General features: G+C 39.4%; 1 protein-coding gene across 4 annotated transcripts in view; it reads left to right on the top strand.

The window, feature by feature from the left end:
* Positions 1-26,301, top strand: part of RRBP1 (ribosome binding protein 1) — a 56,585-nt gene that overhangs the window by 5,949 nt on the left and 24,335 nt on the right. For all 4 annotated transcript variants that reach the window (XM_025168662.2, XM_025168661.2, XM_007431395.3 and 1 more), the window contains exons 3-7: positions 4,659-4,807; positions 6,587-6,709; positions 11,952-12,104; positions 21,503-21,621; positions 23,224-23,377. In XM_025168662.2, the coding sequence (XP_025024430.1) occupies positions 4,659-4,807; positions 6,587-6,709; positions 11,952-12,104; positions 21,503-21,621; positions 23,224-23,377 (698 nt within the window). The remainder of the gene's footprint in view (positions 1-4,658; positions 4,808-6,586; positions 6,710-11,951; positions 12,105-21,502; positions 21,622-23,223; positions 23,378-26,301) is intronic.

The following is a 26,301-nucleotide window of genomic DNA, read 5'->3' as shown; positions in this document are numbered from 1 at the left end:
TTTAAAGAGTAATTTCATAAGGCAGTACGTGGAATGGAGGTTTCTAGATCCTCCTGAAATCACCTCACAGCAAGAAGGAGATCCTTAGGATTGGTCAGTAGCATGGTAGAGGTTGGGGTTGTAGATTCTAGAGAAGGCAGCGGGTATCCATGAAATTCTAATCTTGTGGACAGAGTGCTATCAAACAGATACAAGTTTTTAGATGATGCTGGAGAGATGAGGAATAAGGCTTCTCTTCCCTTGTTCTCTTCTTATACCTTCATGTAGTGAAAGTTCCTACCTAATTAAAAAATGACTTAGTGTTCTTCTTTGACCTAAATTTTATGACATTTTGTAATGTTAGAGAATCATTTTTTGAAATGTAGATTTAAAAACTCATTTGACATTTAATGAATATGTGATACATATAGTTTCCCCCCTCCTTTTTTTTCTTTTCTGTCAAGTTGGTTGTTGGTTTTTCTGTTGGTTTTCATATATTTCTCTTTCTGTTTTTTCCTTTTTTTGTATTTCTTTCTGTAAAACTTGTCAAAATAAACTTTTAAAACTCAAAATGAATGTGAAAAACAGAGGAATTATTTTTGTTTCTTTGTTTTTCTTTGATCCCTGGTCTCATGAGCAAGACCTTCACCTGAATTGATGTCTTCTTAGGAGTTGTTGGTGAAATGTTGATGAAAGGCCAAAAGGCTATATAGATACCAAATAGGGTAGATATTGGCAAGACTTAATCCAGTTAGATTGGAGGTTCAGTAGTGGAGCGCTTTGGTACAGCTTGTGTGTCCTACTGCAAGCAATAAAGTAAATAAATGCTGTCGAACCTGTGAACAGAAGGGATAATAGTTTTAGAGTAAATTTAATAGCTATACTTTGTTTAATTTCTTGGTATTGTAGCTGCTATGTACTGTGTTATATTAAGCTCTTTTTAAATTTCTTCTTCCAACTAACTGCTAATCTGTGATGGTGTTTCTCTCTCAAGGGGCTTGTAATGTAGAAAGAGGTTTAACTATTTTTATGCTGCTTAGCACTGAGCCAGCTAGCTGTGTACAGTTTTGCTGCTGTTTGCTTGTTTTAATTTCTTTATATTAAATTTGTACCAGAGCTCATTTTCAGGTATGCTTTCTGGTCACACTTCTACTGCAGGTTTTAGACACCTGAACTTGAATCAGTGAAATCAAAGGGTGGGGGGACCCTCTTACAAAATTACCTCTAATTTTTAGTAGTGATATGTGTATATTTCTTTTGTGCAGTGTTTTGGAAGCAGAGTTCATAGTTGTGCACTAGGAGGTGAGTGCACCCAAGTGAGTATAATGCCAAAAGATATATAGATTGTTAAAAACATTTGGTTTTTACATGTTCATTAACCTGAAGCTACACTCACATTGGATGCCAGGAATGTTCTTTTAAAAAATTACTTTCAGTGTACTAAGATAATCTTAATGGCATGGCTCTCCGGTATTCTGCCTTCATGAGCCTGTGCTGTCTGCTTCCAGTTTGACTAGCAACACCACAAGTGAATCAGCTTCCTGATAGTTTGCAGTTCCACCAACAAGTGTTAGCCAGGAAGAGTCCAGGAATCATAGAAACTGTTGGTAAGATGGATCCAGTCAGTGGGAACACAGAGACTTGGGCAGGAGCAATGGAAGGCAGTTCCATTGGGCAGTTCCATTGGGCAGGAGGGGAAGGGATGACTGAGCCAGTGGCAAGTTCCTGTGCTGTGGCAAGAGAAGCTTCTTCATGCTACAAATTGGTATTTTCTTAATTGATTTGAAAACTAAAGTGAAAATGTTTATTTAATTTTTAGCACAGTATATTTTGCCATGTGTGCTGGGTTCATGACCCGTATGTATGCCACATGTGCACAGGATAGAAGAATGTTGTCCTTTACCAGGAATCTTATCAAGATGTAGGAGAATGATAGAGTTGGTCATGTAGGTGAGTGAGCCAAACTTCATTCTCTCTGCAGAAATCCAAATAAAAGCATTCCATCTCTACTTGAACACATCCAATAAATAAGAATTCAGTGCTATCATATCCCCCACAATCATAATTTTCTCAAAGATAAAACTTACCCTTGAGTTTTAGTCTCTTTTTTAAAGATACAGTTTTTCCAGGCCCTGATTGTTCTTGGAGTCCTTCTGTGTACCAGTTCCAATTTCACAGAATTTTTCTTAAAATGTGATGTGGCAACTGGAAACTGTACTTAAAATGGGACAAACAATGCAAAACACAGTGATATGTTTACTTTCTGTGACTTGGAAATTATACATCTATTGATTGAGTTTGTCAATCAATATTTGACAAATATTGAGATCAGAATTCGGGGGAGGGGTGTATCTACTGATGCAGTTTGATTCATGTTCTGATTATAGTTACACATAATAGCAGTGACCAAGGCCCAACTTCTAGCATTAAGAAGCATTCTCTAGGTCAGCCTCCTGGCAGTAGGAGGATTGAGGGAGAAGTGCAAGAGGGAGATTATCATAAGAGGAGCCCTTCTGTTCTGATGTTAAAAGTTCACAACTCCTGCATTACTATCTTCAATGGAAGGCCTTCTGTGAGCACTATACTATCTGAGGTGAAGAAGGCTAATATCACACTGAGTACTTTCTCAAACTTAGAGATGCAATAAAGAAACAATCTCTACAGACATTAAGACTGCCTCTATATATAAGAGTGCTTTGTAGATATAATTTTAATTCTACTTTATTTTTTTCTGGGGTTTATTTGATTTGTTTTATTCTTGCTCCAAACCAACCTGGAAGATAATATTCCATTAATGAATATAGGTATAATTTTCAGTGTGTATAGCCTTGATTGGATCTGAGTCATCTCACTTCAGTGAACCTCACTCATGTCCAAGCATGGAAGGAGTGAGGGAATATATGTTTTAATGGGATTGCATTCAGGTTCAGGTTCCAATGCCATGAGCATAATAACTGAAGCTGTATTGTAAGTGGAGTTTTAGGTCCCTTATGGAACTGTATTTTTTACTGTCCATATCTTGTTAGATTTTCTAGAGCCCATTACTGAAAAACAGAGTTCTTAAAGTTGTTGACCTAGGTCCTTATCTAGAACAGAGTGTGGATACATGCAATTAAGCTGAGACTTGATTTTATAAATGTAGAAACTTTTATTTTTTAAATTAAAATAGAAAAAAATTCATCCTATTTTAAGGGCAAGCAAATAGATGCTTTGATTTGGATTCTTGCAGGGAGCTGGAATTTGAAAATGACACATTCCAATTGTATGATTTATACACATGGAATGAGCTTAAGTTACCTGTGTGTGTGAGAGGCTTGGAGCATTTTTCCATGATCCTAAATTCAGAGGAAGATAATTCTCAGAGTTATGATATCAGAGTGATAATAATCATCTGATTATCTGGACATTTTTTAATGCATGAACTGAAAAGAAAAAAAAATCAGAAAAGAAAAGAAAAGATCATGTGAAACTGATGGCTACCACCTGCTCAGTTGAATGCTATCCACCTATCCCTGAATTGGCAGAGAATTATACGAACATTAAATTTGTCTTCTCCAAAATAGTCATCGAATTAAGGTTGTTAAAAAGTGAATAAATATCAGAGATTTCTGAAGAATTAATAATTAGCCATTCATTTATATGTTGAAGTTCAGACTAATATATATAGAAAAGATATGTAACATATGAAAGATAAATAATGTTAGAGATTCAGCAGGCCTCCACCCTCTTAACCTACCAGAAAGCTGTAAAGAGCTGGCTTTTCCCCAAGCACTGGGATAGGGTAAAGTCAGAGCTGGAAAATAGTGCTGTTGGTTGCATCAAGGAAGAGTGGTTGTGGCGCCAGGCGTTTCTGTTTGTATTTTTTTTTTAATAATATTTGGTTTTATATAACTTCTGAGCTGCCCAGAGTTGTGGTTCTAAGATGGGTGACTATACAAGTCTTTTAAATCAATCAGTCAATCAATCAGCCAATCAATCAATCTGATAGGCAAGATGTTAGCTATTGAACTTCGTATTTCTTAACTAGACAGATAAATTATCTTCCACTGTAGTAAAATAAATAGCAAATGACATTTATCTTTTTATGTAATTGCTTGGAATTCCTCATAATAAACAATTCAGGAAAATCTCTAACACTTCAATCATTCTTTAGTAAAAAGATTGAAGTTCTGCTTGTTAGCAAATCACTAGATAAACCAAAGGTTCTGGTGGCTTATTTGGTCCCTTATTAGGGATAAGAGAGAATTTTATAAAGTATAAGGGCATCTATATTTCAGAATACTACAATAATGCTCAGTGTTCAGCAGCCATTTGTAAAATTTTAAGGAAATGGGAGATGGAAGTCAGATTGTGTCAGCAATGAGGCAATCCTACAAAAAATCAGCTTCCTTTCAAGTCAATTTTAAGAACCTCCCTGCTTCAACTGATTATAAAAAATACCCTTTCATTGTAAGATGAAAGGTTGGGTGGGTTACTAAAATTATATTGGGCTTTCAAATTCATTGGATTTAATACAAGACAAGGCATTTTTTTTAAATAAGTGACCCAAATATTAAAAAAAGAAAGAGTGGTGAAAAGCTTCACACCTTTTCAATAACATAACATTTATTTTTGCTAGTAAGATGTGTCTTTTAAACATTTAAGGTTACTTCTCTTTTCCCAACTTGTTCTTTTTGTAGCTACCACAGATGATGATAGTATCCTTTACATTCCCTACAAAACTTTGATTTCCATAATCAAAAGTATGTTTTTTGATGAAAGTGAGATCCAACAGCTGATTGAAATCCTAACCGAGAAAGCAGGAGGAGTTCAGGATCCGTGGCTTGTGGTATGAACCTTTTTTGATATTCAAAGTTCTGCCAGGACTTTATCCCTTTGTTGCTTCATGATTCTATGTAAATTCTTCTTAGCTAAGTATAACTATGTAGTAAGCTGTGTAACATAAGAGTAAAGTGACTTTAGGGAGAGGTTTCCTTACCATAAATCAGAAGATATTACAGATATAACAAACTTTTAAAGAAAAAATCTAAGATATATTTTTACAATAAATGTATTGCCTCTGAACAATGAAAATATTTAAAAGATTTGAGGCACCAGCTTATAAGAGACTATTTATATAACATTTCTGTAAGCTAATATATGTATGTTTAATATTGTACATTAAAAATAAATCTCAGTAATGCCTGTAAAGCTCATCCTATCATAGTTGCAATCATTTGTGGATTACCTATGCTGCCCAATAGGAAGAATGGATCTTATTTCAAACTTGTGTCCTTAAATCAGGCAAAATCTGATTAAGTCTGAGCCACACAGGGCTATTTTCTGATTGGGTTTGAACAAGCTCTTGCAGTCAGTACACACCCATAGTGTAAACACTCAAAACTAAGACTATGAGACTGGGTATCTGACCAGCAGAGCTGGCTGTTTGTAGATTGGGACTGTTGCTCCCCTCTAACCTTTGGGTTGTGACTGATTCTTCCTATAATATCCAGGTGAGTAGGTCTGGGAGAGGTCTATAGCAGCACCTCATCTTGCTAGGTAACCATTATTTAACTTGTATCTGCTCATCTTCTCTGATGAGAATGTTGGTTGTAAACATGTTGGCCTCAACTAACTTAGCATTCATTAATGACACTTCCAGGCCCAAGAAGCAATAGACGAGCCACCAGTATTTTGAAAGTTAAAGGACAGATTACAATAGGACATAGCATGCACTGAAGTGACTACAGTTATTAGGAAAACAGAGTATAAAGAAGCTCCTCCTCCTCCTCCTCCTCCTCCTCCTCCTCCTGCAGCTCTTCTTTCCCTATGTCTTTCCCATTTTCAGCTTGCTGCCTTATGATCTTGAATTGGAGAACTTGGATATTTCATGAGCAGGCGAGGGGGTCTGTGTGATGAGGAGAGTTTTCCTTTCTCTTCAGCAATGCCAGTAAATTCTATATTTCCATTACAGAAAAACAGAAATCTACTGGTCTTTGTTTTATATGGTAGAAGACTCTTTGACTAACAATATGCAAAACATGCTGAACTATGATTGGGAAGAGAGAAATCAAATGAAAGGAAAGGAAAGTAATCAATAAAATTAATATTAGATTTAACTATATATTTATTTAAAATTAATCTTAATTTAATATTTATGGTCTGGCCTTCTTTTGGAGTGCAGATGTAGCCCATAGCCCGGCCAAAGCAACTCCTTCTTCTTCTAGACTTTATCAAGGAATAAGTGAAATAAAATGCACTTTGACCCAAGATAATTTGCCTTTTTACATACTAGGGAAAGAATGAGCTACAGGGTAGGGAAAGAAGAGAGACTGAGAGAGAAAACACATATGAAAGGAAGAATGAGAAAGTAAGGAAGAGGTTGCTCTTTCAGATTCTAAAGGTTCCCTGCACCACGTAAGCCATTAATGGCATGGAAAAGCAAAAGGAGAGAAGAGGCTGGCACCTAGTGGGAATGTATTTTTATTTTTTACCAAAAAATCCATACCAATGAAATCATGGAATAAAGAGCACCCTGGAACATGGGTGAAAATACACTATTTCTGAAGCATTTGAATTAAGAACTAAATGTCCTTTTTTCTCTTTTGATCATCAATTCTTGTTGTAGGCAACTCAGAAAGGTGACCCCATTACTGTTCTAAAACGGCAACTAGAAGAGAAAGAAAAACAACTTGCAGTGGAGCAGGAAAATGCAACTGCTATAAAAGCTAAACTGAAGGAACTTACAAAGGTAGGATTGTGCTACTTGAAGACCTCAGAAGCTGAACTTTAAATACTCAGACTGAACATTGGGATCCCTTTTAACTAGAAATAAACTTTTTATTACTTTGTGTATTACAGTTTCATTCCTCTACGTAATCTGTACTAGCGTGAGCATTCTCTCATTTTACTTAATGGCACTTCTTTTATTTGCTCTAAACTATTCCCAAATATTCACATTTAGTTTTCTGTATAGATGTGAGTACGGCATCGAACATAACTGCACAAAGTTGTATATCTGTGTGACTATTAATGTTAATAAAATATCAGTAACGTGCCACAATTCAGTATTGAGGATATTAATAGTATAATTGCACATGATATATTTCCCTACAGTTCCTAAAGTACCTTCTCCTTTTTGGAGATCCTTCTTTTTGGTGAACTCTGGAATTTTTGGATTGTGCTTAGGCTATTTCTCAAAGGTAGGATAATCATTATGACAAATAATAAAATACAGATTTTTTAGTGAGATAATGCCTTTTCTGACAAAGTTATAATGCCTGGTTGTTTCTGAGAAATATAAAGATACATTATTTTGAATGCTGAATTTATATTCACTAAGCAGAAAACAAACAGCATTATGGGTTATGAACATGACACATGAACCAGAAATAGAGTTGGAAGGGGCCTTGGTGGCAATCTAATTTCCCAATAATGCAGGGATCTGCAGCACAGGATGCTGACTGTGATTTCCCCCAAGCCTCTCCTTGAACACTTTCAGCAGTGCCTCCAAGACAGACAATGTAGCTGCTGAACAGCAATTACTATTAAAAGCTGTGCCTACTGTTTAAGTAAAGTTAAGAAACATTCTTTTCTTTTTTCTACATGATTGTAGTTCATATATTTAAGCCTTTTCTTGGAAATTAAACATCAAATGCAATCTGGCTAAAATTGAGTAGAATAGAATTATGACTTGCTGTGATCTGAACACAATACAGGTTAAGATTGCATTGATTTTTCTAGCAGGTATGTTGTATTGCTGAACTTCATCTTTTGATCTACTAAGGTAGGATAGATAATTGTTAATATTTACTGATCCCAAGCCAGTTTTTCTTTCCTGCTGTATGTTTATATTTTTGATTTCTTGTACTTAAATATAAACATACGTATTTTTGTTAAATTTCAGGGTTGGTTTTGGCCCATTATTCCAAAGGTTAAGAAACATCCTAATCTCACCTCATTAGTGTTGTCTAGCTTTCCTAGTTTTGGGTTATCTGAAAATGTTATATGCAACCCCCCTATGCTCTCATCTCAATTATTATAAAACCTGTCGAAAAGCGCAGACCTGAGATAGAGTCCTAGGATGCTCCATTCAAGACTGCTGTATGATCTGGAGCCATCAGTGAGCAGTCACTGGCTGGATTCACTCATCGTATTAAAGCATGGCTTCCTTAACAGTGGCACGAAGCTATAAATCATTGCTTACAAACACTATGGGTTGAGTTCTGTTAGAAAAAATGTTTTGAGTTTCCTCAGTACTCTTCTCCCTTCTCAGTCACCTAAGTGACAAGGTTTAGATCCATCCCTCAATCAGGACACAATCTGTGAACTCTCCAGTGCCTTTACTGAGAGTCTGCAGAGTCTGGTCAAGCACAGAAAGAACATGTTTGACAATGTTTCCTTGGGCAAGACCCTGAGCGCATAGTCAAGCAAGCTTATATAGATGGTTCAGATACAAGGAAATACAGAAAAGGATTTGCACTGGCTTTCAAGCATCTGTATGTTTTCATACAGCATGATATACTGCCAAGATATATTTTCTTACAGAATATATTAAGTAGATGCCATCAAAGTGAAGTGCTCACCCACCTAATATTTCCATAGGAATATTTCCACAAGTGCCTAAAAAAGTCGGCTAGTTTGTTATTCAAGGAAAATGCCTTCACACATGTATGAATCATGACCCTTTATAAAATGACATTCCCACTAATGATATTAAAACTTCCATTGGAATAATTTTGCAGAGACAGAAATCCACCCTTTGCACAAAGAGACAAGTCACTATATGACAGCTGACAGAAGAAAAGGAATAATAAAATATCCAGTGAAACAGGGATGACAAGCTATGAGACACCAGGTTGAGGAAGAATTGGGATCAAATACAAATCATCCTTTTCATTAAATAGATATCCCTTTGGGTCTCTTACACAAACAAATGTTGTCAATTTACACTATTTTGTTAATAGGATATAACCCTATTGTGATACCAACAATTGTGAGGTCTTGCTCAACACTCCTAGCTTTAATGGGTCTAATCAGACTCCCCTTTTTCTTCATCACCTATAATAGACTTCCTAAATAATAAGCCCATGAAACACAAGCTTTGTACACTTATTGTGTTGGCTGGCAGAACTCTCAATATACCACTTTTTGTACAAATTATGGGTTGTTGCATGTACTGGCACAATGATTTTCAGTTCGGGAATTTAGGGGGGGGAAAAAGAACTGAATTAGAAATACAAATCTTGCCCAATCATAGACATGCTAACGTACTAGATTTCTGAATAGCTTTTATGGGACAGCAGTTAATTTTTACCAGGGAAGTTTTTTTGCTTTTATTTTTGTTTTGTTTTTTACAAAATGTCTTGTTAAGAAGAATGAATCAGGAAGTTCCATCATGCATTTCAACCACTGCTATGACTTCATTTATTGCCTAAAAAAAGGAGCAGGTTAGTTTCTTAAAAAATAAATGTGCTTTTATTTTTATATTATAGTTATCACTCTTGGTTGCTTTAGTGACCATGGTGTGTTCTAGAATTATAAATAAAAAGCAGAGTTATAAGATAATGCAAGAAGAACAACAAGGAGGAACCCTGGAACCATGAAAAAATCTGCTCTACTTCCTTCTTCATGACAAGTCTGAGTTAACGGAAACTTTGGCATGAGGGTAGCTAGACAACCAGCCTCTTGGCTGAGAAGAAACTTCAAAACGGCTCATACCTTATTTGTGCTTTCCTCTTAGGGGGAAAGGCTGAAGAGCCATAGAAGAACAGTCCATTTTAATATGTTGCTGTCTCCATAGAAAGCAGGTGGTGAAGTTTGAAGAATCTTGCAACCTCCTCCCCATTTAAACACAATGGCTATGGAGTCTTTGCATTTTATCCTAGGAAAACCAGGAAGCATAATTCAGAATGGGATGTTGGTGAGTTATGTAAGCAAGTAATAGCTTTTGACAGGCCAAAAGACAGTTCACCAAATGGACAGGCCAAAATACAGTCCACCAAGTCTGGATTTCAGTTAACTGACTACTATGTCACTAATCAGCAATTACAGAGCATTAGGAGTTGGTGACTTGCTTTTTTTCTTTTTGTTTTATATCATGTCTTTGTATAAGCCTGAATGTAGGAATTACGTAGATTATGACAATCTATAATAGTACATTGCAGCACTTGAAAGATTTGAAAGCATTTGAAAGATATATTTATAACTGCATAGACACAATGGATCATGCTCTGCTTCATTAGATGTTTGAAGTATAGTCCTGAAAGAAGAAATGTACAGGTGAAACTCGAAAAATTAGAATATCGTGCAAATGTTCATTTATGTCAGTACGGCAACTCAAAAGGTGAAACCAGTATATGAGATAGACGCATTACATGCAAAGCGAGATATGTCAAGCCTTACTTTGGTATAATTGTGATGATTATGGCGTACAGCTTATGAAAACCCCAAATTCACAATCTCAGAAAATTAGAATATTACATGACATCAATAACACAAGGACTGGAAATAGAACAATATCGGACCTCTGCAAAGTATAAGCATGCATATGTACTCAGTACTTGGTTTGGGCCCCTTTTGCAGCAATGACTGCTGCAATGCGGCGTGGCGTGGATGCTATCAGCCTGTGGCACTGCTGAGGTGTTATGGAAGACCAGGATGCTTCAATAGCGGCCTTCAGCTCCGCTGCATTGTTCGGTCTCATGTCCCTCATCTTTCTCTTGGCAATGCCCCATAGATTCTCTATGGGGTTCAGGTCAGGCGAGTTTGCTGACCAATCAAGCACAGTAATCCCATGGTCATTGAACCAGGTTTTGGTACTTTTGGCAGTGTGGGCAGGTGCCACGTCCTGCTGGAAAATGAAGTCAGCATCCCCATAAAGCTCGTCTGCGGAAGGAAGCATGAAGTGCTCCAAAATCTCCTGGTAGACGGCTGCGTTGACCCTGGACTTAATGAAGCACAGTGGACCAACACCAGCAGATGACATGGCTCCCCAAATCAACACAGACTGTGGAAACTTCACACTGGACTTCAAGCATCGTGCATTGTGTGCCTCTCCATTCTTCCTCCAGACTCTGGGTCCTTGGTTCCCAAATGAGATGCAAAAGTTGCTCTCATCAGAAAAGAGGACTTTGGACCACTTTGGCAACAGACCAGTTCTTTTTTTCTGTAGCCCAGGTAAGACGCTTCTGACATTGTTTGTTGTTCAGGAGCGGCTTGACAAGAGGAATACGACAATTGAAGCCCATGTCCAGGATCCGTCTGTGTGTGGTGGCTCTTGATGCACTAACTCCAGCCTCAGCCCACTCCTTGTGAAAGTCCCCAACACTTTTGAATGGCTTTTTCCTGACAATCCTCTCCAGGCTGTGATCATCCCTGCTGCTTGTGCACCTTTTTCTACCACACTTTTCCCTTCCACATAACCTTCTATTGATGTGTTTTGATACAGCACTTTGGGAACATCCAACTTCTTTTGCAGTTACCTTTTGGGGCTTTCCCTCCTTATGGAGGGTGTCAATGATGGTTTTCTGCACAACTGTCAGGTCAGCACTCTTTCCCATGCTTGTGATTCCTACTGAACCAGCCTGAGAGACCATTTAAAGGCTTAGGAACCCTTTGCAGGTGTTATGGATTCATTAGCTGATTAGAGTGGGACACTTTGAGCCTAGAATATTGAACCTTTTTACACTATTCTAATTTTCTGAGATTGTGAATTTGGGGTTTTCATAAGCTGTACGCCATAATCATCACAATTATACCAAAGTAAGGCTTGACATATCTCGCTTTGCATGTAATGCGTCTATCTCATATATTGGTTTCACCTTTTGAGTTGCCTTACTGACATAAATGAACATTTGCACGATATTCTAATTTTTCAAGTTTCACCTGTATATGTGTGTGTGAGAGAGAGATGCTTTTGTTTTGAGTATCTGGTTGATAACATATGATAAAAAACTTGACCAGTATATTATTATATATGTCTTTTCTTGAAGGAATTTGCATTTGAGAAGGCAAAGACCATCACTACTGAGAATAAGTGGAAAGAGCAACTGCAGACACAGAAGCAAGAAATGTCCACTGTACAAACCCAAATGCAGGCCACTAATCAGGAGCATAAGAGGCAGATACAACAGTTGCAAGAAAAGGTTGGGAAGTTACTTATGTTTATTTCATAAGACTTGTTTTGGATCTTGTCAAGATATTGAATGAGAAGGCTAGATCGCACATCACTTGATTCAAGCCAGGCTTTTATTTTTATTTTTTTATAGAATATATTGATCATGGCAAACCAAGGGAGGGTTTCAAGAAATTCATTTTTCCTGGCACTTGGGATTCCTCCCTCTTTTCTTTACTTCATTGCCTACCCTCTTCTTCTATAGTATTATAGTAACAAACAGGGATAGAAAAACTTCAATTTGGTACACTAATAGTCGTCAGCATCCACAACTAGCATGATGACACCAAAGTGAAAAAATGTGTCGTCATCACAATGAAAGCTCCACCCTTTGTACTTGTATTGCAGCATCATATGAAAGTATGTAAGGAGTGAAGTTTGCATTGTGATGGTGACACAGATTTCATTACACTACTTATCTGTTTGCCCCTTGTCAAATACCATGGTAATGATGTTACAGTGGGGCAAAAAAGTATTTAGTCAGCCACTAATTGTGCAAGTTCTCCCACTTAAAAAGATGAGAGAGGCCTGTAATTTTCATCATAGGTATACCTCAACTATGAGAGACAAAATGGGGGGAAATCCAGAAAATCACATTGTCTGATTTTTAAAGAATTTATTTGCAAATCATGGGGGAAAATAAGTATTTGGTCAATATCAAAAGTTCATCTCAGTACTTTGTTATATATCCTTTGTTGGCAATGACAGAGGTCAAATGTTTTCTGTAAGTCTTCACAAGGTTTTTACACACTGTGCTGGTATTTTGGCCCATTCCTCCATGCAGATCTCCTCTAGAGCAGTGATGTTTTGGGGCTGTCGCTGGGCAACACGGACTTTCAACTCCCTCCAAAGGTTTTCCATGGGGCTGAGATCTGGAGACTGGCTAGGCCACTCCAGGACCTTGAAATGCTTCTTACGAAGCCACTCCTTCGTTGCCCAGGCGGTGTGTTTGGGATCATTGTCATGCTGAAAGACCCAGCCATGTTTCATCTTCAATGCCCTTGCTGATGGAAGGAGGTGTTCACTCAAAATCGCACGATACATGGCCCCATTCACTCTTTCCTTTACACAGATCAGTCGTCCTGGTCCCTTTGCAGAAAAACAGCCCCAAAGCATGATGTTTCCACCCCCATGCTTCATAGTAGGTATGGTGTTCTTTGGATGCAACTCAGCATTCTCTCTCCTCCAAACACGACGAGTTGAGTTTAGACCAAAACGTTCTACTTTGGTTTCATCTGACCATATGACATTCTCCCAATCCTCTTCTGGATCATCCAAATGCTCTCTAGCGAACTTCAGACAGGCCTGGACATGTACTGGCTTAAGCAGGGGGACACGTCTGGCACTGCAGGATTTGAGTCCCTGGCGGCATAGTGTGTTACTGATGGTAGCCTTTGTTACTTTGGTCCCAGCTCTCTGCAGGTCATTCACTAGGTCCCCCCATGTGGTTCTGAGATTTTTGCTCACCGTTCTTGTGATCATTTTGACCCCATGGGGTGAGATCTTGCATGGAGCCCCAGATCAAGGGAGATTATCAGTGGTCTTGTATGTCTTCTATTTTCTAATTATTGCTCCCACAGTTGATTTCTTCACACCAAGCTGCTTGCCTATTGCAGATTCAGTCTTCCCAGCCTGGTGCAGGTCTACAATTTTGTTTCTGGTGTCCTTCAACAGCTCTTTGGCCTCGACCATAGTGGAGTTTGGAGTGTGACTGTTTGAGGTTGTGGACAGGTGTCTTTTATACTGATAACAAGGTCAAACAGGTGCCATTACTACAGGTAACAAGTGGAGGACAGAGGAGCCTCTTAAAGAAGTAGTTACAGGTCTGTGAGAGCCAGACATCTTGCTTGTTTGTAGGTGACCAAATACTTATTTTCCACCATGATTTGCAAATAAATCCTTTAAAAATCAGACAATGTGATTTTCTGGATTTTTTTCCCCATTTTGTCTCTCATAGTTGAGGTATACCTATGATGAAAATTACAGGCCTCTCTCATCTTTTTAAGTGGGAGAACTTGCACAATTGGTGGCTGACTAAATACTTTTTTGCCCCACTGTATATAATATGGTGCTACGGCAAATGTAAAACCTTTCTGAATGGTTCAGTGTTACTAAATCATTAATGGAGAAGGAAAGTTCAGTTCTAAACTATACATCTTGTTTAAGCATGAAATGCTTAAACAGAGCACTGGAATTGAACTGGGAAGCTGAGGGTTGTTAAATATGACAAAAATTTCATACTACAGTATAAAAAATTGGCTGCTCCCCATGAACTGCAGAATTGTGTTTGTGAACTTCTTGGCAATGTTAGCAATGTAGTGAATATCAGAACAAAACTCACATTTACCTTCTTGAAAAGGATGGGGCAAGAAGTTATATAGAAGATCTAGAAATGCTATTAATGGTACCTGGATTTATTTAAATAATACTTTAGGATTATTGTTGATTATAGTGGTTATTTTCATTGGTAAAACTTAGGCATTAAAGGCAGTTACGGAGATTTTGGATGAAGCAAGAAGAAAACAAAAAGCCTTGCTGATTGATACACAATGTTTAATTGTTTATATTTATATTTACTCTTACTGATGGAAGTAGCATATAAATTTAATAGGAACTTATCAGTAAAAACTGCCAAAAAGAGTATTATGTACAACAGTTTAGGAAAATGCTATCCTATAGAGTGGAGTTGGACAAATATATAATTTCCAAGTGCCTTCAAGAATAGTTACCTTAAAAAAAAACTATATTGGGATAAATTGTTAGCATTAAAAACAAGCAGATTATGTTAAAATTTCCTACAAATAGCAAACATATAAATAAAGATGACATTTAACAAAGTATCACTAATTTGTAAAAAATATTCATCCCCTTTTGGATTTTCTGAAACTTTTCATATATTGTTATTGAATACTTCATGTGGGTCCTTCTCACATACAAAGGAACATCAGTAAACAAATACCAGCAAGGTTTTGTGCTTGTTTCATTATTTCATATCCAAAGTCATCCAATATGTGATATGCCAGTGTGAAAAAGTAATCATCTAAGTAGGTTCAGTAATTGCATCTTTTACGTTGCTGTGTAGGAATTTTGATAAACTGTTTCAACTCAGTAACATCTGATGATTTTTTATCCTGAACTTCATCTTTGGCTAACAGATAGATGAAGGACGGAAAAAAAAAAAGATTTAAGCTCCAGATACCCAGCTGTCAGTGAACACAGTTTATTTACTCATAAGGAAGTAAGGACAGAGTTTTTCTCTTTTTTACTTAAAATAGCAGAGTCCAGAAGTGATTTATATACATTTCTTGGACAGATAGCTATAACTGAATCACAATTGCAAAAGGAGCAAGCCATGCAGAAAACGACAGGAGTAGGTCAGGAGCACATTTCTGAAGGAGAAAACCAAAGCTTGAGAGGAGTACGATGCTTCCTCCTTTAGCAGCAAAGGTGCTAATAGATACCCTTCAGGTCTTATTGTGGTCAGGAAAAGGTCAAATCAAAAGAAAAAAATAGGGAAAATGAGACTTTTTAAGAAAAGAGAGCATTCATTTAAAATTCCTACACAATCTCCCCCCACTCCCATATGTTAGTATAAACAAATCTAATACTCAGTGGACATTGTTCTGTATGTCTCACAATCTACACAGTCCAGTTGATTTATGGGAATTGTGGAGAACTGCATAGTTTGCTCACTTTATTTGGAGGTGGCCTTTGAGCTTCCCATTTAATAAGGGGAAATACAAAGTACATTATGCCACAGTAATAAGAAAAATAAATAACCCTTGCAGTAGGTAGTTTCCCCAACTAGATAACCCCCGGGACATTCAAATGTTCATTTTGTGTACGCCTCCTGGACTTTGGTCAGAACAGAATAAATTTCTTCTTGTCAGGGGCAGAAGCCAGAACAGCCTGTGCACATCCCTCTCTGGCTGCCAGCACCTGATCAGCGTATTTACTAGAGAGATGTTTGAGTGCCCACCGGACACAAACAACAGTACTTATCCCAGTAAGGCTGTGACCCCCTTCCTGTAAGTGCTGGCACAAGTGAAGGAATATATGGGGCATCTGAGACAAAGGTGATATTCACTAATTTAGCACTGTTTCTGATCATTACAGACAGAGTTCCCACAAAACACCCAGTGCCACTGCATTGGAGGCAAACCAAAGCAGAGGGAGGTGAAAAATATTCAGAAAGATTTTTCTCAGCTACGGCCTGGGTGCTATTTACCCATAAATCTTTCATCCAAGGACGTTTCATCTCCAAGACTTTAGAAGGGTGAACAGTCATGGGGATTCTCTCCTGACATGGATGGACATGCATGCATAGATCCACCAATTACAAACATCCAGATTATTCATATGGCAAAAGATGATCTGGAAGTAAGAGTTTCCTTGTACTATGCTAAAGCAATAAAAAATTAACAAGAGCGCCAACATTTTTACACTACTCGCACCATGCAGTAACTCGGCTGTAGGAAATGTGATGCTTAGCAGGACAAGCAACAACCATAAACTAAGCCCCAGTTCCTGGCTGGAGGGCATTAAGGTAGCACTGAACAGACTTTGATCAGGTAGTTTTCCATACCATGCTTTGGCGGCCATGGTAGCATTTTATTAAAGTGTAATGCTCTTGGTTCTGTCCTGGGGTTTGACTAAGGATAACTATTTACAATCCCAGCACCCCAAAATACAGTATTATAAAATCAAAGCAACAATAATAATAAACAGAAAAATAAGCCATCCCCTTCTCCCTCTGGTCCAGTGTCCAGATGGCACCTGGTTCATCCTTGAGATTTTCTGTGGATGAGTCTGTCCCTTTGTAGTGCAAGAGGTGAATCCAGGTGGGATCTTTGCAGCACACAGCAATCTTGGTGATAAACAGCACATGTAAGATCCCTTCCACCTCAACTGGAGTGAGGCATTTAATATATTCAGTCCTCTGGTTTGGGTTGTAGCAGACACTTTGAGGGAAATCAGGTCCCCTAGACCAGGGATAGGTTCTGATTGTAGAACATAGTAGTCAGCACAAGATGTTCCAAAAAAGGTTGCATGTGTAGCAGAGAGGCTGTGAAAGGTTACAGCAAGAACAGCATCACAAATGGCTTGATAGGCAGCATGTGAAATAGCAGGGGAGGAGAGCATGTAAAAGGTTTTTTAACAAGTGGAGCATCTAGAAAGGAGGAAAACAAGCAGAATCCAAAACTGCAAAAGGGGAGAGGCTAGCATAAACACTTTTAAACTTGCCTTGGGCTCTTGTAAGCAAGAGCCATCAATATTGGGGTTTACAAAGGCTCTCGGTGGGCACAACACAGCAGGTTTTACTATCAATTTGTATAACTAGATTGTAGAGTCCTTGGGGTTCTCTGAGCTTGGTTCTTTTCTTGCAAACGTTTTATTACCCGGCTAGGTAATGAACAACGACAGAGGAACAAAGGAAGAACAGTGACAGATGAAAAGCAGTGGACCCATCCTCCCACACTTCTATGGACGACCAAAAATACACAAGCCTGACATACCACTCCGACCAATTGTATCTTTACCAGGGATCCCAACATATAACATAGTGAAAGAACTGACAAAAAGGCTTGGACAACTCACAGAGAACAGTGAATATTCTATCAACTCCTCACTACAGTGCCTCCAGAAAATCAAAGACGTACACATCGATGAAGATGAAATTATGGTCTCATTTGATGTCACAGCACTCTTTACATCCATAAACCCAGAACTAGCAAAAGAATCCATATCAGCAGTACTACACAACACACCCAACTTAACTAAATACACCCAGATCGAAATACCCAGAATCATGGACCTCATCAACCTCTGCCTCACCACCTATTTTCACTTTGATGGACAAATATACCAACAAATTGGAGGTACACCCATGGGATCACCACTGTCTGGACTCATAGCAGAGATTGTAATGCAACGCCTAGAAGCTATAACACTTCCCCACATACAATCTAAAGTATGGATCTGGTATGTAGATGAAACATTTGTTATTATAAAAAAGAAACAACTAGAGAAGACACATGAAACCATCAACAACATCTTCAAAGGAATAAAATTCACCAGAGAGGAAGAAAACAACAACACACTACCCTTTCTGGATATCCTTATCAGCAGAGGAAAGAACAGGAAATTAGAAACCCAAGTTCATTGGAAGACAACCCACACCAATCAAGTACTCCATTACCAAAGTAACAACCCAACCTCCCACAAGAGGAGCTGTGTAAGAACATTATTCAAGTGAGCACAAACGCATTGCAGCAACCCAGAACAGCAGAAAAAAGAAAAAGACCACCTATACAACATCTTCCAACAAAATGGATATCCACGTAATTTTATCAAAAAGTACCTGACCACTCAACCTACTACAATACAACCTACACAAGCTATGAAAAGGATCACACTGCCATACATCAGAAACGTCTCAGAAACCACCAACAGACTATTATAACCATATGGCATCTCTGTAGCACATAAACCAACAAAATCACTCCAAAATACCCTAAGTAAACCAAAAGACCCAATATCCCAAGAAGAAAAAGCAGGAGTCATCTACAACATACAGTGTAAGGACTGTAACAAACACTATGTAGGACAGGCAGGCAGAAGACTAGCAGAGCGTATCCACAAGCACCAACTAGCAGTCAGAAGACATGATGAAAATTCCTTAATCTCACAACACATGGACAGACTCATTCATAGTTTTAACTGGGAAACTCTCAGCATTTTAGACCAAGCTAAATCCAAATATGCAAGAGAATTCTTGGAAGCCTGGTATTCAGACAAAGCAGCAATTAACAGACACATAGAGATTAACAGCATCTACTTACTATTCAAAAGAGACAAAAGACCAGAAGATTGCCTCACCAGCAATCAGCCACCAGCAATCATCACCCTTATCTGGGCAAAGGTTACCACCAGGCACACAATCAAGCAGCAAACATATGCTAATCAAGGAACTACCAGAGGAGCAAAAAAACAACAACAACCCACCCTCACCAGCAAGGCAGGCCACAGCACATAAATAGAGAGCAAACCCCATCCCATTTTAGCACTGAAGATGTTACCTAGCCGGGTAATGAAACGTTTGCAAGAAAAGAACCAAGCTCAGAGAACCCCAAGGACTCCACAGTTCAACCCTGAGCTACACATATTCACCTCTATTGGAACTAGATTGTAATTGTTACCATAGCCAACTGGAACAAAATATTTTATATATCTAATATATTTTAAATGTTATTTTTAATGTTTTATTATGAATGGTATAAAATGTTTTTTTATTATTGTTCATCACCTGAAAGTGCAGGTGGCAATACAGATTTCTTTTAAAATAATTATAATTCCATGAGAGCCAGTTTGATGTCATAGTTAAAGGCCCTAGGCTAGAAACTGCAAGGCTGTTCTGCCTTAGGCAGGAAATCAGCTGGGTGACTTTGGGCCAGTAACCCTCTGTCAGCCCTAGGGGAAGGCAATAGCCAACTACTTCCAAAAATGTTGCTCAGAATACTGCATGGAGTGTTATTATATATATACATTCTGGGAAAGAATGGAAAAGTGAAAAATAACGTAAAATAAATAGGTTTTTTTTTTAAAAAAAACCTTTCATTGTCATATTTCCTCTCCACATTTTCATTTCAAAGGATACTTTGAAATTTGAGCAGACCAATTCCTTCCTTTTCACAGCATAACTTTAATAAATTATAGAATACAAAATTTAAATGCTATATTTTGAACATGCTTCCAGTTCTCAATAAATTGGATGGTGTACACTAAATTGGATAAGTAAAACTTAGGTTCAGTCTCAGATAAACTTTAGTTAGATGAATTTCAGTTAGGTGGATTTTAATTAGGATATTAGAGAGTGTCAGAAAACGACAGACACGGGTTCGGTTGTCCAGTAGACAGAAGTTTTTTATTGGGCATGTTTGCAAAGGTGGGTCCCTCCCGCAGCAATGGAGGAACCTTGAAACAAGGTCTGACAGGTTTTTATACCCCCTATCTGTCCTCCTCCTCCTAAGAGGGCTTGGCTCACAATCTCACCTTTTTTACCACCCCGGAGCGCCGCTAATTAACCACAAAACCGCAGACATTCCACTTTCCTAATCCAATCAGCGCAATACACATTGTGATACCCACTTGACCCAACAGCCGCCCCCTGCCATTTCTCTTCACTCTGGTGCGAACGTGCCTCTTGCCTACAGTATTTCCTCCCTCCTGCCATCCCTCTTCACTCTGGTGCGAACGTGCCTCTGCCCATCCTCCCTCCTGCCGTCCCCCCCAAGGCTGCCCCATGGTACACAGCGCTCTCCCCTAGCAAACATGGTTCGTTTGAGGCCCTCACTTCTCCCTGCCTTCTCACAGAGAGTATTGTGTGTCAGGTTCGGTCAGCACGAGGCTTCAGGGAAGCACGGGGCTGCAGGGAAGCTCGCAACCAGACCATGCGGAATCCACCGGCGGTAGCTAGCGGGGAAAAGAGGAACCGAAAGCGCCGCTAATTAACGAGCCACCTGCGGCCAGCTAAACAGGAAAACCACAGCGGAAGCTTTTAACTATGAACTGATAACGGCGCGAGCATGCAAGGAACGGGGCCGCAGGGCAGCGAAACAAGATCGCAACACAGCACAGAACCCGCGGGTCTGCACGTAGCAGGGAGGGACCAACCCAGCCGGAGGGGGACTGGCAATCAAGGACAATGGACTCTGACCGACCCTGCCATCATGAACGATCAGGGGGGACATTGGGGGGCCTAATAGCCCACAGCCGCAACGCGATCACGAGGCGGGAAAAAGCGCGGGAAGGGGGGAATATAACAAGTGATGCAACTGTACCAAGCCAGTCCTGGCTTTGCTTGTGACTACTACGTTACGCATGAGTAAACCTTCTTTGTGAACCACACGTGTCACGAGAGTTTCTCTGTCGAACGGGGCAAATCTTACATTGTGCAAGAGTGATAAATGGTCTGATCTAAAGTAGTTTAATACTGTATGTTCATATTGGCATGCCCTAATTAGACCTGTTTAAGGAGTCGCTACTGAACTATTTGTGATATTTATTGGAACTAGCTAGATGTTGTGGAGTTGGTAAAGGGTTCATGCCTGCAATCTCACAACTCTTTGTGGCCCAAATCCTAAATCTCATTATAAGCATATCCTTCCCATGTCGGTTGATTCTGATAGCACAAAGTTAAAAAGAGTAAAAAAAGAAATCCCTGTTGCTGAAACCTGTTGTTGCCTAATTTAGAAAATATCCCTGTTGCTGATGTCAGGATATATGGTTTGCATATTGTCCTGGACCATCATACTGAGATGTAAATAACAGCTGGGAGCTGTTCTCATATTCTTTTTAATTGATTTTCAGATTCAGATGCTACAAGAACAGCTGGAGAATGGCTCTAATGCCCAGCTTGCTCGTTTGCAGCAAGAAAATTGCATTCTCAGAGATGCTTTAAACCAAGCGACAAGCCAGACTGAAAGCAAGTAAGATGGGAAGTATTACTGTGGAATTATGAGAGGTCAAAGGAGATAGAGGGATAAATTTAAATTTATAAATGTATTTTTAAATATGTCCCTGTAAGAGACCTTCATAGCAAACTCAAAATCAATTTAATTAACTACTATGCCATAAAAATGCATGTAAAAGAACAGGGAAAAATAAAAAAGGCAATCCTATTTTTCTGGATGGAGTAAAGGAGGATGGATTTTTGAATACTGGCCTCCTGTGTAAGGCATATAGCTAATTAAATCTGTTTTGACTCATCTAGGAGGTCTATGGGATACATTTAGGTGAATTATGCAGTTCATCCATATTGTTTATTGTGAAGTACATGAGTTGATTATTATGTTAATACTGAGGACTAATTTTTTTGATGGAATTCTGCCCTGAAAACATTCAGACAATATAATTTAAACCTTTATTCATGATTTAGTGATTTATGAATAATCTGGAATCAAAAATGCATAGGTTTCAAGGAATGTTAGTAAATCTGTTATCTACAGGTAGTCCTTGACCTACAACCATTTGTTCAGTGACAGTTCAAAGTTACGATGGCACTGAACAAATGGTGGTTATGACTGGACCTCAGAGTTCTGGCCATCCCAGGACCCCCGTGGTCATGTGATTGTGATCTGGGCACTTGGCAACCATTCACATTTATGGCTGGTTGCAGTGCCCTGTGATCTTGTGATCACCATTTGCAACGTCCCCTGCCGGCTTTCCCAGAAAGTCAATGGGGAAGCTGGCAGGGAAGGACACAAGTCACTAGGGTAAATCTCCCCCACTCACGCACCCTACCCCAGCCCCTCTGTGCTTGTGTTGCGCCGACCACTTGCGCACCCCCTGCACCTTCACATAGACTCCCCAACCCACGTTGCATCCCCATGCACCATCCCCAACCTGTACCGCAAATGCATGCATCCTCCCTGACCCATGCCGCACCCCTGTGCACCCTTGCCAACCCATGCCATACCTCTCGCAGTCCCTCACACTCATGCCACACCCTTTCACACCCTCCCAACCTGTGCTTCTTGCACAACCCTTCACCCTCATGCACACTCCCTGTCCCACACCACACCCTCACACACCCGACCTGCACTGCACCTCTTGTGCACTCCCTCATGCCCTCACATACCTTCCCCGACCCATGCTTCTCTCACATCCTTGCCGTGCCTCTCATGCACATGCTCACACCCTCATGCAATCTCCCCAACCCTTGCAGCACCTCCCCACACATCCTCTTGCTCCCTCCCACACCTGGCAGCACCACTTATCTGCCTGCTGGCCTGGGACTTACAACTTCCTGCCGTCTTCCCCACTGACTTTGGTTGTGGGAAGCTGGCAGGAAGTTGCCTCATGTAATGATTGTGGGATTCGGTTAACAATGGCACCTGGGACTGCAGGGATTGCCATTGCTAAGCGATGCAGCTGCACTTTATGATCACATCGCCTAGTGACAAAAATTCGGGTCCTAATTGCCATCGTAAGTTGAGGACTACCTCAAGTCACAATGGCACATTTTAGAATTATATTGAAGCCAATTTAATGTGACCTTTATTTCTTATTCTTATTGTTCTTTAATTTAGGCAAAATACTGAACTAGCTAAATTGCGTCAGGAATATAATAAAGTAAGCAAAGAGTTGACTGAAAAGATGGAGGTTTTACAACAGGTAGAGGAACAGAAGAGGATCCTGGATATGAAGGCTGTTGCCTGTGAAGAACAAATCCACCAGTTGCAGGTCAGTGATTTACATTTCCCATCTGTATTAATCAAAAAGTTACTTTTTTTACATAGTTGCAATGAGAATTATATTTGTAATGAAGACTGTCACAAATTCAAAGATTTTGCAATCTGTTTCTCATTGTGGCTGAGGCTGTTTGGCCCATTGGGGTCAAGGATGTTGCCATTGTTGGTCTTGGATGGGGCTGCACTTCCCCATTCAAGGTTGGTGTGCAGCTTGGGGGTTTATGTGTATATAAATACACATAAATATTGAAAATAAATATCAAATTCATAATAATGATGTTTCTTTTCTATGTATTAGTTATATCTAGTTCTTATCTGATTTTAATGTATTAATAATAAATATATAAATGTGTAGTTTTCTAAGTAAATATGTGGCTCATAGGGATCCTTATGTACAGTTTAGTTGCCCCCATTTCTATTTGAGTTTGACACCACTGATCTAGATCATATTTTATCATTTTATTAAGGCTTCCATTGAAGACTATGCTGAGGTCAGGTATTCTGTGTCTACTGCATTCCCCATATCTGTTAAACCATCTTCTCTCAAGGTGCCAGACACCTTCACTTCTTCAACCAATGCCTTCCTATTGATGAGGATTAGGTTCCAGATAGCAAATCCCTTGTCCTTTTTTCCACTTTCTTACAAATGAAGTTGTTGGCAAGACAGGACAAGAACTCTGACTCCTGGCAGAGTTAGATTCCTAGTAGACATCTGGATATGTGTCACTATTGCATGCCTTGTTGAAGGTCATCTGTTTCAGGAAGTCCTCATCCATATCTTGTATTATACATCCAGGTGATCTATAATAAAGTTGTACAGTGGTATCACTTTTGTTTCCCTCTCCTTTCATTTGTACCCAAATACTTTCAACAGGATTTCCATTCTTGAATTTCTGTGTGAGTATGCCTTTCTTTGTATACAGTGGGATATCTCCACCCTTTCTATTGGGTCTGTTCTTTCTGAATAAATTGTAGTCTTCCAATGTTGCATGCTAATATGAGTATCAGCACACCAAGTTCCAGAGAGCATCGTAATTGTCTTCCTGAATTAGGATCTCTGCTTCTTCCTGTTTATTTGCCATATTCTGTGCGCTAGGGTAGAAACTTCTAGGGTTTGGAAAGTGACCTACTGGTATCTCACTTCCTATCTCAACACTCAGTCTTAGTTGGTGTTAATGGTGAAGATATCATGTCTGGGCCCCCCACATGTAGGGTGCCTTAGGGCTCAATGCTTTGTCCTCTCCTGTTTAACCGCTGGGTGAAAATGAGCATAAAACTGCTGGGTGAGGTCATCCATAGGTTCAGGGTTTGGCATCATCAGAATGCTGATGATACTTGCTGTACATCTCAACCCTGGGCTGGGCAGGTAAAGCTGACAGTGTACTAACCTAGTGTCTGAAGGCTGTTTGGGTCTGGATGAGGCAGAAGAGACTTTGGCTTAATCCTGACAAGACTGAGTGGCTGTGGCTATTTGCCCTCCACCTCGAGGTCAGGGACATTTTAATCGTTGCTCTTGGATGGGGTAGCACTTCCCCATTTGATACTGGTGGGCAACTTGGGGGTCCTTCTGGACTTGTAGGTACTGCTCAAAGAGCAGGTGGCAGTTATGGACAGGAGGGCCTTTGCACAGGTTAATCTTTTGTGCCAGCTGCACTCTTTCCTTGACCAGGAGGCTCTATACATAATTACACTATGGTCACCTCATGATTGGATTACTGCAGTGCACTCTAAATGTTTGTTTGTTTGTTTATCCAATTTATATGGCTGCCCATCTCAACAAGTGACTCTTGGTGGTAAACAAAGTTAAAATAAAATAAAAACAATTATAAACATTACGAAAGTTAAAACACATCGGCCAAGCAACATCAACCCAAATCCCTAGCATACCCAAGAAGAAGAAGAATAGATGGTATTGTTTTGATGTTCTTCAGACAGTAAAACAAACGTGACACATACTTTGCAGATCATTATGATACTTTCCTCATTGTCCATGTTACTTCGAGCTTTCCCTGCCAACTTCCCTTGCTAAACTTTCACATATTTTTTTTCCTATTTTCTGGGCTCAGGCTGCTAGGAGTTGCTTCTCTGGATGAAGACTAGTTTGGATTGATAGAAGATGGAAAAAAGAAAAAGTGGGGTGGGGTGGGGTGGGGTGGGGTGAGAGAGTGTCTCTCTCACCCTCCACCTCCCTTGCAAAACTCCTGTATGCTGGCCCTGCTCCTTCACTCTGTGAGCTCACTCTCTGAAAACTGTGTTCCTTGTATGCCCCCAAGAACTTCCTCAGCTAGGTCAGCAAGAGTAATGCTCCAATCAGATACAGTGGACCATCTCTCAGGAAACAGTCAGCAATAAATCGACAACATTCAGCAACAGTTAGCAGTCAGTTAGCAATCAGTGGGAGTAGTAAACAGTCAGTAGTCTTTCCCCTCCATGGCTTTCCTTTCTCTTGTTGCTCCCTCCAACTGTCTTGACAAACTCCTGTTTGTTCTCCCTGTTCATGCACTCAGTGACACAATATAATATCAGGGTAATACCTTTATTAGGATCAATTAAATTAAAGGGATATGCACAAGTTTTCGAGTTCTTCAGATCCTGCCAATGACCATGCATAGTCCTTACATGAACAAGCCAGAGACTAAGTTTTGGGTTTTGTACTAGGTTGAAGTCACACCAAATTGTATTTTGAAACCCAATAACTGACTCTGGTTGGAAGAGATTGGACTGTCAAAATATGCTGCTCCTGTTTTAGACTGTGTTAAAATTTCATCTTATGGAGGCAGGATCAAAACTAGCTCCCATGGTGAATTCTGTCATTACAGCAAGAGCTTTGTGGAACTCAAAGGTATTCCTATACATAAATGTTATATTAAATGCAGGTGCTCTGCTTTGCTTTAATGTTGAAAAATCCATGTATGC

The sequence above is a fragment of the Python bivittatus genome, unplaced genomic scaffold, assembly GCF_059951505.1.
Source record: "Python bivittatus isolate LINGU-HERP-01145 unplaced genomic scaffold, Pbiv_v1 ctg000960_np1212, whole genome shotgun sequence".
NCBI classification, from domain to species: domain Eukaryota; kingdom Metazoa; phylum Chordata; class Lepidosauria; order Squamata; family Pythonidae; genus Python; species Python bivittatus.
This window is presented reverse-complemented; position numbering and strand designations above follow the sequence as displayed.